At 45.6% G+C, this 17,237-nt stretch overlaps 1 protein-coding gene across 1 annotated transcript in view; it reads right to left on the bottom strand.

Annotated features, from left to right (window-relative positions):
- LOC143829783 (acyl-CoA (8-3)-desaturase-like) overlaps positions 1-17,237 on the bottom strand; it is a 58,575-nt gene that overhangs the window by 17,782 nt on the left and 23,556 nt on the right. The window contains exons 7-11 of the mRNA XM_077321184.1: positions 15,090-15,166; positions 12,190-12,287; positions 8,821-8,917; positions 7,162-7,241; positions 6,950-7,075 (exon numbers count right to left, since the gene is read on the bottom strand). Of these exons, the coding sequence (XP_077177299.1) occupies positions 6,950-7,075; positions 7,162-7,241; positions 8,821-8,917; positions 12,190-12,287; positions 15,090-15,166 (478 nt within the window). The remainder of the gene's footprint in view (positions 1-6,949; positions 7,076-7,161; positions 7,242-8,820; positions 8,918-12,189; positions 12,288-15,089; positions 15,167-17,237) is intronic.

Consider the following 17,237-nt stretch of genomic DNA (forward strand, 5'->3'; position numbering starts at 1 on the left):
AATTCCCAGGAGCCCCTGCCAGTGAATGCAGGCAGGGGCTCCTGGGAATTGTAGTCTATGGACATCTGGAGGGCCGCAGTTTGACTACCCCGACGTAAACGGTCTTTGTCTTAACCTGGGAGCTGCCCTCTGACCCCACCTCTCTCCTTTTGTCCTCTCACTTTCTCCACCTGATCTTCCATGGAGACACGTCCTGCAAGGCTGTCCTGTAGACAAAATGCTCTCATGCTCCCACAAATGAAGCTGGACAAGCTGGCCATTTGTGATAAGGAAAGTACTCTTTCAATTAGGCTTCTTTCTTTCCTTTCCACTGTAACCTGAATGTGACCTGGATCTACTTGAATAAATATAAATTTATCTTTTTGCAATATACTTCTTGGGAAATTTACTGTACTTACTGTCACGAATGTAGTAACAGAAGAAAATAATTACTGATAAACTAGAAAAAGGAGCATAAATACTTTTTTATTTAGAAAAAACTCTGAATGAGATTACTAAAATGCTGAACTTGGGCATGAATAACAGACAAACTTTGGATTTCTTCAAAACAACAGCTTCTGCATGAAGCATTAGAATAACCCCTATTTAAATAGCATCTATATTACGCTCTGCCACTGCCAAGTGGCTGGTGATCCCTGACCCCAAACAAGCGTGTCGGTCCTCAATGAGGGCCAGGGCTTTTTCCATCCTGGCCCCCACCTGGTGGAACAAGCTCCCTGAAGAGATCAGAGCCCTGCCCGAACTCCCACAGTTCTGCAGGGCCTGCAAAAGGGAGCCTGAAACCGACCACAGGTCCCCCTCAGACATCCCCTCCATGGCCTGAACCAGTCTGACCTCTCTAGGAGTTTTAGCTAAATTCCTGTTCTTATTATATTGTTGTTGTTGGGATCACTGAAGTTGTGTTGCTTAGAACTGTTGGATTGTTATTGTTGTGTTTGACTATGTTGTATGTTAATTTGGTCCATTTATGGTGTATGATGTGATGTTGTATGTAAACTGGCCTGAGCCATATGGAAGGGCAGTAGAGAAATCAAATAAATAAATAAATAAAATCTCACCAGTTGTGGGTTCAATAGATTTGGCATTCTGTAAAGTTGTACTATAATTTTTTGCCATAGGTGAAATTTAGGCCTTTAACATCAAAAGCCTTTAATTTCAAAAGCAATAAAGGCTTTGTAATTTGGCACCTTATTATCCAGAATATTCTGGCTTTAACCAGAGTGCAAAATCTTCTCTTCCTTTGCAATTATTGTGCTTTCATGTCTGTACATGCCCTACTCCTGGCTCTGCAGCCAGCCAGCTGAATGCCTTTGGCCAGTACTGGATTCTGACAGTTGGTGCTACCAGGTGACATCATTGTTAAATATGCCTCCTTCCCCTCACCCTGCCTCGAGGTGTCTGGATCCAGGTCTCCTGGTGAGTTTCAAGACAGCTTGCCAGCCAGCTCCATAGAATGACGGTGTGGCTTGGGGAAGGGAGGGACTCTAACCATGATGTTAAGAGGGGGTGGGGGGCTGGTTGCTGCAGATTCATCTGGGGAGACAGGATAGAGCAATCCATGTCTGTATTTGGGACATACGATAATCAGTAATCCTAATTCCTCTTGCGTGCCAAAGAATGGTGTAGTGGCTAAAGAGCAACAGCCTGTAATCTGGAGAACCAGGTTTGGTTTCCCACTCCTCCACATGCACCTAGCTGGGTGACCTCAGGCCAGTGACAGTGCTCTTACAGCTGTTCTCACAGAGCAATTCTCTTAGAGCTCTCTCAGGCCCACCTACCTCACAGGATGTCTGCTGTGGGGCGAGGAAGGGAAAGTGATTGTAAGCTGCTATGAGACTCCTTCAGGTTGCAATATATAGATGCAGTAGCCAATATCTCCAACACAACTGTTTATTAACTCCACACTCAGAACTACCAACAACAGTAGAACAGAACACAACCCTTATATAGGCCTAGTTCCCACCCAAACTAGACCACTCCTGGGGAAACAAAACCAAAAGCTATTGGAAGCCATGAACTACTGACCTTTAATGAAATACAACAGTGGTCCCCAACCCCTGGTCCGGGGACCGGTACCAGTCTGTGGATCAGTCAGTACCAGGCTGCTGTTCCTCCTCGCCCCCCCCCCCCAGCTGCTGCTTCGGGGACTGCTCTGCCACTCTGCCACCAGCTCACCTTTGGTGCTCTCTGGCGGCTGCCATGGCTGGGGTTCCCCCTCGGGCAGCGGGAATTCAGGGGAGCTAGCGGGAAAGCAAGTGGAGCAGGGGCTCAGGCGGTGGCAGCAACGTCCCTTGGCAAAAGAAAATCCCCCCCCCCCCGGGCCTCAGTAAAATTGTCAAGCATTGACCAGTCCCCGGTGATAAAAAGGTTGGGGACCATTGAGCTACAAGGTAGTGAAAAGCAGGCATAAAAAAGCTCTTCTTTGTCTTCTAACAAAGCATTTACTGTAAGATACATCAAAGACATGCATACTATAATCCCTATCAGATTTCATTCAGGATTAGAAAAAGATAATAACCAAGGAAGTGGGGGAGAGGGAGATGCAGTGAATGGATGTGTGTGAGAGCCAGTTTGCTGTAGCGGTTAGGAGTGTGGACTTCTAATCTGGTATGCCAGGTTCGATTCTGCCAGCTGGGTGACCTTGGGCTTACCACGGCACTGTTCTGACCGAGCAGTGATATCAGGGCTCTCTCAGCCTCACCCACCTCACAGGGTGTCGGCTGTGGGGAGAGGAAAGGGAAGGTGAATGTAACCCACTTTGAGACTCCTTTGGATAAAAAAAAGCGGCATATAAGAACCAACTCTTCTTCTTCTAGTTGTGTCAGTTTATCTGCATCTACAATCATCAGGCGTGTTGAAGAACTAGGAGAAGAGCTGCGTATGTCACTGGTTGTGAAAGCAAAAAGTTTTGATTTGTTTTCTTTGGCATTAGATGAGAGCAATGACATTATAGACACTGCTCAACTACTAATTATTATCAGGAGATAGATTCCAACTTCAGAATTACAGAAGAATTATGTGCAGCGCAGAGTTTGAAAAGCATCACAACTACAGAATACAAATTCTTGGTGTGTAAATCAGTAGAAAATCTTGGTCTGAGTTGGGATAAATTGTAAAGCATCACAATTGATGGTGCAAGAAATATGATGGAGAGTAAAACTGGTGTAGTTGCAAAAATCAATGAAGTGAAAATTAAACAGTATACTTCCCATGCAATTTCACTGCATCATCCATCAGCAAGCCTGATTCTTCAATGGGAAAGTATGATGCATATTGCTGTATCCAGGCATCATGGCCTTGCTCATCAGCAATTTCAAGATAATAGAATTATAGAATAATAGAGTTGGAAGGGATATCATGGGTCATCTAGTCCAACCCCCTGCACTATGCAGGACAATCACATCCCAATCGCTCATCTACTGTAACCTGCCACCTCCTTGAGCCTTCACAGAATCAGCCTCTCTGTCAGATGGCTATCTAGCCTCTGTTTAAAAATTTCCAAGGATGGAGAACCCACCACCTCCCGAGGGAGCCTGTTCCACTGAGAAACCACTCTAACTGTCAGGAACTTCTTCCGGATGTTTAGACAGAATTTATTTTGAATTAATTTCATCCCATTGGTTCTGGTCCGTCCCTCCGGGGCAAGAGAGAACAACTCTACTCCATCCTCTATATGGCAGCCTTTAAAATACTTGATCATGATTATCAAATACCCTCTCAGTCGTCTCCTCTCCAGGCCAAGCTCCCCCAACCTTTCTTCATATGTCTTGGTCTCCAAACCCCTCACCATCATTCTTGCCCTCCTCTGGACATGCTCCAGTTTGTCTACATCCCTCTTCAACTGGGGTGCCCAAAACGGAGTACAGTACTCCAAGTGAGGCCAAACGAGAGCAGAGTACAGTGGTACCATCACCTCTCGTGATCTGGAAATGATACTCCATTTGATACAGCCCAAAATCCCATTTGTCTTTTTAGCCACTGAGTCACACTGTTGACTCATGTTCAATGTATGGTCTAATAAGACTCCTAGATCTTTTTTGCACATACAACTGCCAAGATAAGTCTCCCCCATCCTATATTGGTGTATTTGGTTTTTCCTACCTAAATGCAGAACTTTACATTTGTCCTTATTGAACTTCATTTTATTCAGTTTAGGCCACTTCTCGAGCCTATCAAGATCATCCTGTATTCTGATTTTGTTTTCAGTTGTGTTTGCTACCCCTCCCAGTATAGTATCTTCTGCAAATTTAATAAGTATCCCTCTAAATCAGGGGTCCTCAAACTTTTTAAACAGGGGGTCAGTTCATTGTCCCTCAGACCACTGGAGGGCCGGAGTATAGTTTAAAAAAAACTATGAACAAATTCCAACTTTGTGCTCCAGAGGAGCTATTACTATCCCAGTGCCAGCTAGTGACAAGACCTGCTCAACTTGCCCGCTCTGACAAAATGTGAGCTCCTCCACCCCCCAATGCACTGGCTGCTACACTGTCAGGCAGTGAGCTAAATTTGGGAGATCTGCCTACCATGATTAGTCCTGTCATGGACTTGCAAACTGCTCTGAACTGAGCAGCCCCTCAATGTCCCCAGAAGCGGAGTGGGGGGGGGGGGAGAGATTTCCATGAGCCTAATTTTCATGGATCCAAGCCAGCTGCCCTCCCAACTGCTGCCCAAGAAGAGCCACTTCCCAACTCACCCTCTCCTGGCCGCCAAGCGTGCCTGTCCTGAGTTGTTCCATGCTCCTGAGCCAGCACCCATTGTGCTTGATAGCCTGTTGTGCTTGATAGCCTGTTGTATGAATTAGGGTGGGGTGGCAAAAACCCCGTAAGCTGACTGGCTCAAAGGGCAATACTCTGCTCTTCCCCTGAGAGGACCACCTCAGCCTCAAATCCCTCCCCCCCCCCCCCGTCTCTGCACAGCTGAAAGAAAAGGGGAGGGCAGCAGGCCCACTTCTGCACTTAACCCTTTATGTCAATTGAGCCTGTCGGGTGGGGTGGGGTGGGGGGAGAAACCGCGAGTCTCAGTTCTGCGGAGCCAAGCCAGCCACACTCATGGTGGCTGGCCCTGGCTGGGCTGCAACAACCCTCACCTGCTACCCACTGCCATGAGCCCACATCTCTGAAAGAGCTCTGCACTGTGGGCTAGCAACACCGTCGCACTTGCATTCTGCCGGCACTAACATGGCTGGGCACAACGCACGGGCACTGCCTGAAAGGGGGAGGAGTGGGGCCCAAGCCCTGTGAGCCCCACCATCTCTGAGGCCGCTGCTCTGCTCTGAGGGAGCCTCTGGCTCCAGCCCCCCCCCCCCCCGTGGGCCATCAATCCCCACCAACAGCCAGGCCCGGAGGGGGGGGGGATGGCCTCCTACCTGACCTCTGCCACCACAGAGAGCAAGCTGCTCTCCATGGCATCCTGGGCAAGAGGTCTGGGACCCGCACACATGGTGCCTTATATAGGCTCCTGGCTCACCCTGATGGGTCTGGCTCAACCTGATGCCGTGCGAGCTGCGAAAGTCATCCACTGCAAAGCAGGACAGGCAGCGGCAACAAAAACACCCGGTGGGCCAGATAAATGTCCTCGGCGGGCCGTATGTGGCCCCCGGGCTGCAGTTTGAGGACCCCTGCTCTAAATCCTCATCCAAATCATTTATAAATATGTTTAACAACACAGGCCCCAGGACAGATCCCTGGGGAACTCCACTTGTCACTCTTCTCCAAGAGGATGCTGAACAAGTACCCGTTGGGTACGGTCTGTCAACCAGTTATCGATCCACCTGACAGAATTACTACATAAAGGTTTTCTTTTCCTCACAATTGAAAATTCCAAAGGCATATGGTCACTACTACCAAGTGTGCCCACTACTTGTACCTCCTCTACCAGTTCTTCCCTATTTATAAGAATCAAGTCTAAAATAGCAGAGCCCCTGGCTCCCCTCCCTACTTTCTAGGAAATGAAGCTGTCGGCAAGACAAGTTAAGAAATTAACGGAGTTTGTATTTTTAGCAGAGTTGGTCTTCCAACTGATATCTGGGTAATTGAAGTCACCCATGACCACTGTTGCCCCGCTTTTTGAAAATGGTGTAATTTGGCCTAGCAGAATCTCATTCAAGTCCTCTGACTGGTTTAGTGATTTATAGCAGACCCCCATGATCCAGAAATCCAAACCTTTCCCCACGACACCAGTGATGTAGCCAGTCAATTACTTGCATGATTTTTCTCTCAAATGTTTTTCTCTGAGATGTTCTCTCAGAGATAGATGCAGAATATGGGGATGTATTGTACCATGCAGATGTTTAGCATCGGCAAAGTCCTCAGTAGGTTTGTGCACTTCGGCAGCTGTTCAAGCCCGAAGCGGCCAGTGCTGCAGCGTGTGGGGGGGGGGGGCTGTGCCAGCACACCAGTTGGCGCAGGCATGCAGGCACAGAGCTCTGCCCCTGTGTGCACCATGCTGCCCCCCCCCCCCCCCCCCGCTGCAGTGCTGGCTGTTTCGGGCTTGAATGGCTGCTGAAGCGCTGAGGCATTTTTTCAGTCTTCACCATGAAATTGATTTCTTTCTTAAGGAGAAAATGGGTTACAAATCCAGGGGTTCCGAAAGAGGGTGTCCAATCTATCCAATGAAGAGTCCATCCCATTGGATAGTATGGAGCGGATGGGTGCACCCTCTTTCAGAACCCCCGGACATGGACCCTGTGGTCCAATCACAGTGAATTTGGACAGCAGTTAGGGAAGAGCCTCCTGGAGCTACCCTGAAGGTTTGGAGGTTGGAACTGGAACCCCCATCCCCCCAGGCCCCGAGAACTGCAGGAATGCCGGAATTCCCATTAAAGTCAATGATGCAAGCTAATGCGGTACCCATGTGCCAAAAGGTTGGGGACCCCTGCTTTAAACAATGGGTTGGGCCAGCCTGCTTTTTGACATATAACAGTTCATCTTAATATGGCTGCCACACTTACCGCACAATATCTGCAAAGGCAGTAAGCAGTGGTTTACACTGGTATGCAATGCCATGCTTGGCACAAAGGGATTTCACCAGAGGAGCCACTTTCCAGAAGTTGTGTCGAGGCATTGTTGGGAAAAGGCTGTAGAGAGAGGAAAAGACGTAGTTTCATGTCACATCACACTATGAAGCTACACAAACAAATATTGTTACCCTTGATGGCCTTACTGGTGTTCAATCTGGAAGTTCAGGTGTCCAGTAAACCAGTCATTGAAAAAGGATTGATCCACATTGCAGGTTGCTTGGAGCTGTGGAAAAATAAGACAGAATTAGGAGCAATGCATGCCATATATTTGGTTTCTACTGTGGGGAAATGACAGCTCACTTTCTAGGTAATCAATGTAAAATTTCTAGTTCATGAAAAATATTGTATAAATTGCAATCATTTACTGCATACAGGTTAGCTTAATCTTGCCTCTCCAGGTACTATAAGGCACCAACAAAATTACTTTGTAGCAGGGAAAGTTTATCTGGAAATTAAGGTAAGGCAGGACACACTTTGATAAATGCTTTGGAGAAGACAAAAGCCCTCCTTGGGCTACAGCACAGGTAATATTGTCTCTGGGGCCCACAGTGAAAACTGAAGGTATTGGGAGGGAGGAATATAATACTTTTAAAATGTAGAGCCATGACAAGAAGACAGAAAATTACAGCATGGACTAATGAAAGCAATGGGCTCCAGATACTTAGGTTCTAGTAAGCTAGAAAGTTTTTTGAGCACGGTGCCCAGTAATTAAGCACAGACTTGCAATAAGGAAGGAAAGAGATTGTTCTGCCCCCTCTGATTCTCAGAAATCGTTTCCATCACTATAGGATGGGTGGCAGTTGTCTTGGCAGCAGTACGTGTGAAAAGGATCTGTGGGTCTTAGTAGACCAGACAATGAACATGAGTCAGCAGTGTGACTTGGTAGCTAAAAAGGCAAACGGGATTTGTATTAAAAGAAGTATAGTGTCCAGATCATGCAAGGTGATGTAACCACTTTACGCCGCTCTGGTAAGACCTCAGCTGGAGTACTGTGTTCAGTTTTGGGCACCACAACTGAAGAAAGGTGTAGAGAAACTGTCCAGAGGAGGGCTACGAAGATGGTGAGGGGTTTGGAGACCAAGTTGTATGAGGAAAGGTTGAGGGAGCGTGGTCTGTTTAGCCTGGAGAGAAGATGACTAAGAGGTGTTATGATAACCATCTTCAAACACTTGAAGGGCTGCCATATAGAAGATAGAACAGAGTTGTTTTCTGTTGCCCCAGAGGGTTGGAACAGAACCAATGGGTTGAAATTAATTGAAAATAATTTTCTGCTAAACATCTGGAAGAAGTTCCTTACAGTAAGAGCAGTTCCTCAGTGGAACAGGCTTTCTCAGGTGGTGGTGGGTTCTACTTTGGAAGTTTTAAAGCAAAAGCTAGATAGTCATCTGACAGAAATGCTAATTTTATGAACTTAGGCAGATTGTGAGTGGGTGGGCAGGAAAGGATGTGCCAGTGTTTTTCTCTTGTGGCCCTTCCTTGCATTCTCAGGGAATTGCTGATCACCACTGTGGTGAACTTGCTGATCGCCACTGTAGGTTACTTTCCTCCAGGCCGGGCTGGATTCTGGAGTTTTTTGGTGGTGGGGAGATCATTTGGGCATGAAATTGGGGCACTGTGGAAAGGCAGGTAGTTATGAGTTCCTGCATGGTGCAGGCGGTTGGACTAGATGACCCTGGAGGTTCCTTCAAACTGTATGATTCTATGGTTCATTTGTGACAGCTTTGAGATTCCTTTCTGAACAGCAGTAGTAGCTACAATAAATCTCAGATATTAAAATTTCGAGCCACCAGAAAGAGTCTTACTTGTGTAGACACCCAGTCTTTATTTTCATCGTAGTCAATGTGCATTGGGATGTGATTCATTTGTGACACCCATGTAAAACAGCAGATCTCAAGAAATCTGTAGAGCCAAATACATACATACATACATACATATTATTATTATTATTATTATTATTGTTATTGTTATTGTTATATAGTCCACCTTCCTCCTGGGACTCAAGGTGGATTACATGATAAAATCCAATAGAATCCCCATTCCCATTAAACTCGAAAATCTCAAAATGGCTCAGAAGACCCTCCTACCACCCCACAGTCATCAAGCAGATGGTTTGCCTGATAGTACAGCTTAGCCTGAGGTGGGCCCATTGATCTTAAGAAACCCGGCCTCAACTGAAGACCTGGCAGAAGAGCTCTATTTAACAGGCCCTGCGGAACTTTGATAACTCTGTCAGGGCCCTCAGCTTTCTTGGGAGCTCATTCCACTAGGTTGGGGCCAGGACTGAAAAGGCCCTGACCCAGGTTGAGGCCAGGCGTATCTCTCTGGGGGCCAGAGACCATCAATCAATTAGTGCCTGCGTAGCAAAGAGCCCTGTGGGGGGCATAAGCAGACAAGTGGTCCCTCAGATAGGCAGGGCCACACTGAAGATAGCCTTGAAGGTCAAAAACAAAACCTTGAACTTGATCTGGGCCAAGACTGGTAACCCATTCAGCTGTCTCAGTACAGGCTGGATATAGGTCCTCCAAGATGAGCCAGCGAGGACCCTAGCAGCTGCATTCTGCACCAGCTGTAATTTACAGGTCAAGGACAAGGGTAGGCCAGCATAGAGCAAGTTACAGAAGTCCAGTCTGGAGGTGACCGTTGCATGGATCACTGTAGTCCAAAGGCAGGTAGCAGGTTCGCCTGTGCGTGCTACTCCTGTGACTTGTGCCTCCATTGATAGGGAGGTGTCCAGGATCACCCCCAAATCCCTTGCTGTGGGTGAGATGTTGAGTTGAGCCTCTGCAAAGGTGGGTAGGTATGCTTCCTGCCCTGTTCAGGACCTGCACAAGACCTCCATTTTGGAGGAGTTGAGTTTCAGGCATTTCTGCTTTAACCATCCAGCTACAGCTTCCAAACGTCTGGCAAATGTAAATATATTACAAACTCTACATTTCTGATTATTGCCTTGTTTGGTGTGTTAAATTAATAAAACCTCATAACCCTTAATTAAAAACCACACATTACATAGGAGACATGTTAAAGTTCATGCTATAATACCTAAACGCATAAGGTGGCAATGTGTCCTTTTGCTCATTTATGTACCTCACAAACATGTCAGAAATTGTCATATGCCAAAGAAATAGAGCTGTTCCACAAGATCAGGACCCAGAGAGACCATCAAAAAGTGCTATCAACCACCCAAACCTATGTGTGGCTGGAAATTGAGGAAGACCTACTTTGAGAACTCTGGGCCATTCCGCACAACGGGCAATGTCGCTAACGCACATAGCCGTTTCTATCGAAAAAAAGGCTCTCCCACTAGCGCTGTTATTGTAACGCACAAATTTCCAGTCTTGCTGAAATTGCAACAAAGGAGGCTATATTTTTCCGCGCTTCCTCCTGCCTCTGGCCGTCAATCAAACAGAACAGCCAATTAATTGTTGTGTTCGTGCTTCCCTTTAAAAACTGTTTTTTAAAAACCCGAAAACACCTGTAGCAACGCATATTTGTCCAGAAAGACCTTTTTGCTGGCGTAGGAGCTGGTACTTAATCGTTTACACGCACTTAAAGCTTAACCCCCCCCCCCAGTGCAATTTCTGGCCAAAATTACGGGCAGTGTTGAACAGGGGGCTGTATTGTGTTTGGAAACTTTACAGACAATTGCTTGTGGAAGGATTTCAGTCAAAGAAGCATCGCTTATTCGTTGCTTTTGCCAGTTTAAGGGGGGGAAATGGCGATTGCGATGCCGGAAGCTTGGGTGTGAGAGGTTAGGGAGGGACATGCTTGCTACCGCTATATTGAGAACGCACATGTCTTTTTTGGATGTGTTGGAGGTTGTTCTCAAGAGTCTAGCAATTTTTAGGGGGAATCCACTTTTGTATTTTGGATTCCCCAAAAAGCGCTACAACAAAGCGATTTTTGCGGGAGTGTTACGGGAGTGTTGCAGATTGTGTACGACATCATGCGTAATGTTAAAAAAATAGTGTTACACAATGGTAAGACTGCAGCAACATTGACGCTGTGCGGAATGGCCCTCTGAATCCCCCTCCCCCTGTTTAACCTGTTATTGGGGTAACTGAGACAACTACTTTTAGGTCTTCAAGATTGTGTACTGTTATGTTGTTACCTGCCCTGTAGTATTTATATTGCTATCAATCTCTTTTCTGCTTACTTATTTCAGTTTTGAGGAAATTTTAAAAGACTTAGCATTGCAAGTTACACAGCTCACTGCAGAAGCTTTTGCAAATATTTTTAACATAATGGATTACCCTGCCAGTTGTAGTTTCAACATTATATGTGTGAAATAACTTCCCTCCAGTATCATAATTTACCTGCATTGCAAAACACTGAAATGGCTCACTTTAAGTAGTATGTTGTATAAACAACCCAAACCTATGTGACACATAATAATTGGTGTTATATTGCTACTCTGCTGACACAATGCATAACTGAAGAGTTTAACCTAAAACAAATAGAAGGCTTCAATGATTGGACTGTAAGCTAAATATGAGTAGACGGTGTGATGCAGCGGTAAAGAAGGCAGGTGCAGTCTTGGGCTGTATCAACAGAGGCACCACATCAAAATGGCAAGATGTCATATCCCCTCTGTATGCTGCATTGGTCAGACTGCACGTAGAATGCAGGTCTGGAGGCCTTACTTCAAAAAAGATGTGGACAAAATTGATATGGTGCAAAAGAGAGTGACGAAGATGATCAAGCCCTGGGGACCAAGCCTTGTGAGGAAAGGCTGGGGAACTTGGGAATGTTCAGCCTGGAGAAGTAAAGGTTCAGAGGGGACATGATTGCTCTCTTTAAGTATTTGAAAGGGCATCACTTGGAGAAAGGCAGGGGGCAGTTCCTGTTGGTAGCAGTGGATAGGACCTGCAATAATGGGTTTAAAAACTATGTGTAGAATGGTACTGGCTGGATATCAGGAAAATATTTTCAGAGTAATTCAGCAGTAGAATTGGCTGCCTAAGAAGGCAGTGAGCTCCCTTTCACTGGGGGCCTTTAAGCAGTGACTGGACAGTTACTTATCGTGGACTTGGCCTAGATAGCTCCTTCCAACTCTATGATTCTAGGATTCTAAGTCAAATCCATTCAAAGTATCTTATAACTGGTAACAAATATAAATTCTCAATGGTAAAATATGTATAAGGTTCCTTCACAATGAAAGATATTAATGTTACCTTGACAGCCAGTAGAAAGCCATAAAACACTTAAATCCTATTATGGGTATATACATGAAACAAATTCGGAAGTAGTAGGTTGTCAACAAGGTTAGTTCCTGTCAAAGATAAGGGGGGAAAAGATAATCTTGATAAAGCTATGCAACAGATCTCTACACATGATAATTCACAAAGTAGCTCCCCCCCTAGTATTTCGAGTAGAGGCATTCAAAAGAGAGAGGTATTGAATGTGGGGGGGGGGAACTATTTCCTGATATTCTTAAATCCTAATATCAGTTTGGTATTCAAATTGAATAAATATTCAAGAATGTGAAATTTTTCCACCTCAATTATCACCAATGGTGACCATTATAGTCAGTAGGCTGTAATAGATAACTGATCCAGAAATATCTTGGGCTTGTGGAGGCTGTTTTTTTTTTTAAGTAGAGGCATCAAATTTGCAGCATAGCTGCTGGTGCCTTTCTTAAAACAAGATTGGTCCCCATATTCAATAGTTTCCAGTGTAGGGGGGGAGGAAGGCATTTAAACTTTAATGCATAATGCAGTTTCTTTAAAATTTAAATGCCTTTTGCAAGCTGTGTTCAGTTTTGGGCACCACAATTGAAGAAGAATGTAGAGCAACTGGAGCATGACTGGAGGAGAGCAATTAAAATGGTTGGCGGTATGGAGATCAAGATGTATGAGGAAAGGCTGAAGGAGTTCGATCTAATTAGCCTGAGGAAAAGACAACTAAGAGCTGATATGATAGCCATTTTCAAGTACATTATTTATTTTAATTTTTTTATTTATAATTGAATTTATTATATATCATTGTTCCCAGCAAGCTGGCAAATATTTCATAAATATTTCATAAAATACAATATATCCTAAAAACATCATAAAATACAACCCTACCTCATAATTCTCAAAAATCACTTGATAGGCTGTCACTTAGAGCAGTGGTCCGCAACCTTTTCCAGGTTGCAGCCCATTGTCAAGGGGTAGGGGGAGAGGGGGACTTGGGCCCCGCGCATGCTCGCATGCACGAAACTGCAACGCGGCAGGTCCGTGCATGCGCGTTTGCGCAGCTGGCATGCCAGCGTCCGTACTTCCCTCTCCCCCAGCAAGAAGCTTGCCGGGCCACAAGCTAATCGGCCGCTTCTCGCTGCAGGGGGGGTGGGGAGAGGGAGCCGTGGATTGGGGGTTGAGGACCACTGACTTAGAGGATGGAACAGAGTTGTTCATGTTGCCCTAGAGAGTAGGACCAGAACCAATGGGATGAAATTAATTCAAAAGAATTTTCAGCTAAACATCTGGAAGAAGTTCCTGACAGAGCACAGGCTTCCTTGGAAAGTGATAGGTTCTCCCGCTTTGGCAGTTTTTAAGGTCAGGCTAGATAGCCATCTGACAGAAATGCTGGTTCTGTGAACTTTGCCAAATAATACATTAGTGGACAGAAGGGATTGTGTCTGAGCTTAGCTCTTGCATGCTCAGGGAACTGCTGATTGCCACTTTGGGGTCTGGAGGTGAATTTCCAGACTGGCCAAGGATTCTGTTTTTTTTTTAATGTGGCATACATATTCTAGCATGCCCCCTGAAACAGCTATAACCCCAGGTAGCGCGCTAGATGAGGCCTGGGCAGCATGGAGGCCTGGCAGCCCAGTGCTGGCCCCTCCCAAGGCCTGGGCAGTTGCAGGGCAGTTCAGAGGCCTGGCAACCCAATGCTGGCCCTGCCCGAGTCCTGGGTGGTTGTAGGGCACCGTGCTGGCCTGGTGGCTGTGGGACAGTCACAGGGCAGCATGGAGGCCGCCTGGGCCAGCGCTGCTACATAGGTGAGTCTGGGGAGGAGGTGGGAGGGAGGAGAGAGACTGGGTATGTGTCTGTGGAAGGGGCGAGGGACCAAGAAGGAGGTCAAGTAAAGCAAGAGGTAAGGTGGCTGAGGGCAAGGGGTAATGGTGGGGGAAAGAATTTGTGTGTGTGTGTGTGTGTGTGTGTGTGTGAGAGAGAGAGAGAGAGAGAGAGAAGGAGAGGAGAGGAGAGGAGAGGAGAGGAGAGGAGAGGAGAGGAGAGGAGAGGAGAGGAGAGGAGAGGAGAGGAGAGGAGAGGAGAGGAGAGGAGAGACCAAGGAGCCCATAAGCAGCTGGGCTGTCACTGACCGAGAAGTAATATCAGGGCTCTCTTTGCCTCACCTACCTCTCAGGGTGTCTGTTGTGGGGAGAAGAAAGGGAAGGCAATTGTAAGCCGCTTTAAGACTCCTTCTGATTGAGAAAAAGTGGTATATAAGAACCAACACTTCTTCTTCTATTATTCTATGATTCTAAGCTATGGCAGTGATGCAAGTGAACTCCAAAGGCACTTAAAAGCACTTGTTGTCAGTGTTTAAATATGCAAAGAGATGTCCAACACCAAGCTGCTTAAACCAACAAAACAGTTTTATTTGTTTCTCTTCTACTAACTGTCTAACTGTTCTGTTGTCTTCATTCAGTCTGTTATGGAGGAAACATGCAGGAAGTTTCCAAAGTTTCCAGCTGAGCCAATCAGGTCACATGAGGAGAATATCTGAAAAATATCAGGAAGTTTCTATTCTAACTACGCTAAATATACATTTCCTCCAATGCCTTTGTATGATATTCTTCATATCCCTTTGAATTATGCACACTGTAGAGTTTGCATATTCCAACACGGCCCGCAGTTCCTTTAAATGCCGAGTTCACTTCAAAGGCATTTAATGAAACTCTGAGAGCCCTTTAAATGCACTTCAACTGTAGCTATTCAGCAGTCCTGAAAAACCCTGAATATTTTTGAGATTTTTCAAGCTCGGCCATTTCAGATAGCCAAAAAATAGCAACAACAAAAAAGTAAATCATTTTTCAGAGCTTTCCCCCCCACTCTGATTAGCCAAATGTACACCCCATGCTCACCAGCCATTCTTTTCTCTTGATTGAGAAGTAGAATACAGAGAACTGAAAGAAGGGAAGCATTATACCTGGACCTGAAACTGTTGGAAAAACAACAACAAAAGTCATGCAGAATAGGTACCAAACATATGTACAGCATAACATTTTCCCTTCCATTCTCCTCTTGCCAAAGCAAGATGGATTTTTCAAAAAGGATCACTCTTTTTCTCACTTTATCATAATTGCCTTTCCTTTAACACTTCCGTCCTCTCTTTTGTCAGCCTTTCACCAGTCATTAAGATCAAATACCTGTCTGTTTTCCCTCCTATGATGATGCTTTGAGTTAACAGGTATTTAATACATCTCTTTTAATCCCTTGTCCCCCTGCTGTTTGACTCTTCTCACTTCATCCCTTCATATTATGTGTGTGGCTTGCAGCTGCAGATATCTAAATTTACAGAAACTGTTTACCAAGAAATTCAACTTCGGTACATATTCTGCTTTTTTGGCTGTGGAGGGCTGGATCTCCTGTTTATACTTTGAACTGCTGTGTGGAGATGAACAGTTCACCCCATTGTTTTGCTCTGGAGTAACTGCATTGGGGTGTGCTGCAGTTTATCTTAATCAGGAGTAGACAGGCTGGAACTGTGACGCCAGAGCCTCAGCTGTGGTCTCAAATAGTGCAGTTTTGGAAGGCTCCCAAACCACAAAAATTCATTCCTGACTAGAAATGGGTATAAACCAGAATATTCCAGCTTGGTTTGGTGTGTTCTCAAGCCCAACCAAATCAAAAGGCCACAACCCAACCAGACAAAAGGTATGGGAAATGTTTGGAGGAACTGGAACACGAACCTGCAAAATTTTTGAGAACCTTAGATGCCCACCCCAACTCCTGACACTTAACATATTTACAGGGCACCAAGTTTCATTGTAATACTGGGGTAGGTTGTTGTTCTCCAGTCATTACAGTTTTTACAAGCTAGGCTCCAGCAATATGTGGACCGAGAACTTCCAGAAGTACGGGCAGGATTTTGAAGAGGCAGAAGAACTAGAGATCAAATTGCCAACATATGATGGATCAAGGAGAAAACTAGGGAATTCCAGAAGAACATCTACTTCTTCTTCATTGACTATGCTAAAGCCTTTGATTGTGTGGAGCACAACAAATTGTGGCATGTTCTTAAAGAGATGGGAATACCAGAGCATCTTATTTGTCTCTTGAGAAACTTATATGCAGGTCAAGAAGCAACAGTGAGAACTGAACATGGAATCACTGATTGGTTCAAAATTGAGAAAGGAGTTCAGCAAGTCTGTATACTGTCGCCTTGCCTATTTAACTTGTATGCGGAGCACAACATGAGGAAGGCAGGATTAGAGGACTCACAAATTGGGATCAAGATTGCAGGGAGAAATATCAACAACCTCAGATATGCAGATGATACCACTCTAATGGCAGAAAGTGAAGAGGAACTAAAGAGCCTGTTGATGCGGGTGAAGGAGGAGAGTGCAAAAGTTGGCTTGAAACTCAACATCAAGAAAACAAAGATCATGGCATCCGGCCCTATCAATTTCTGGCAAATAGATGGGGAAGAAATGGAGATATTGACAGATTTTATTTTCCTGGGCTCCAAGATCACTGCAGATGGGGACTGCAGCAAAGAAATTAAAAGACGCTTGCTCCTGGGGAGGAAAGCTATGGCAAATCTAGACGGCATCCTAAAAAGCAGAGACATCACCCTGCCAACAAAAGTGTGTTTAGTCAAGGCTATGGTATTCCCAGTTGCAATGTATGGTTGCGAAAGTTGGACTATAAGGAAGGCCGAGCGTCAAAGAATTGAGGCTTTTGAACTCTGGTGCTGGAGAAGACTCTTGCGAGTCCTTTGGACTGCAGGGTGAACAAACCAGTCAGTCCTAGAGGAGATCAGCCCTGACTGCTCCTTAGAAGGCCAGATCCTGAAGATGAAACTCAAATACTTTGGCCACCTCATGAGAAGGAAGGACTCCCTGGAGAAGAGCCTAATGCTGGGAGCGATTGAGGGCAAAAGAAGAAGGGGACGACAGAGAATGAGGTGGCTGGATGGAGTCACTGAAGCAGTAAGTGCAAACTTAAGTGGACTCCGGGGAATGGTAGAGGGCAGGAAGGCCTGGAGGATCATTGTCCATGGGATCGCA

This window comes from Paroedura picta, chromosome 2 (assembly GCF_049243985.1).
Source record: "Paroedura picta isolate Pp20150507F chromosome 2, Ppicta_v3.0, whole genome shotgun sequence".
Lineage (NCBI taxonomy): Eukaryota > Metazoa > Chordata > Lepidosauria > Squamata > Gekkonidae > Paroedura > Paroedura picta.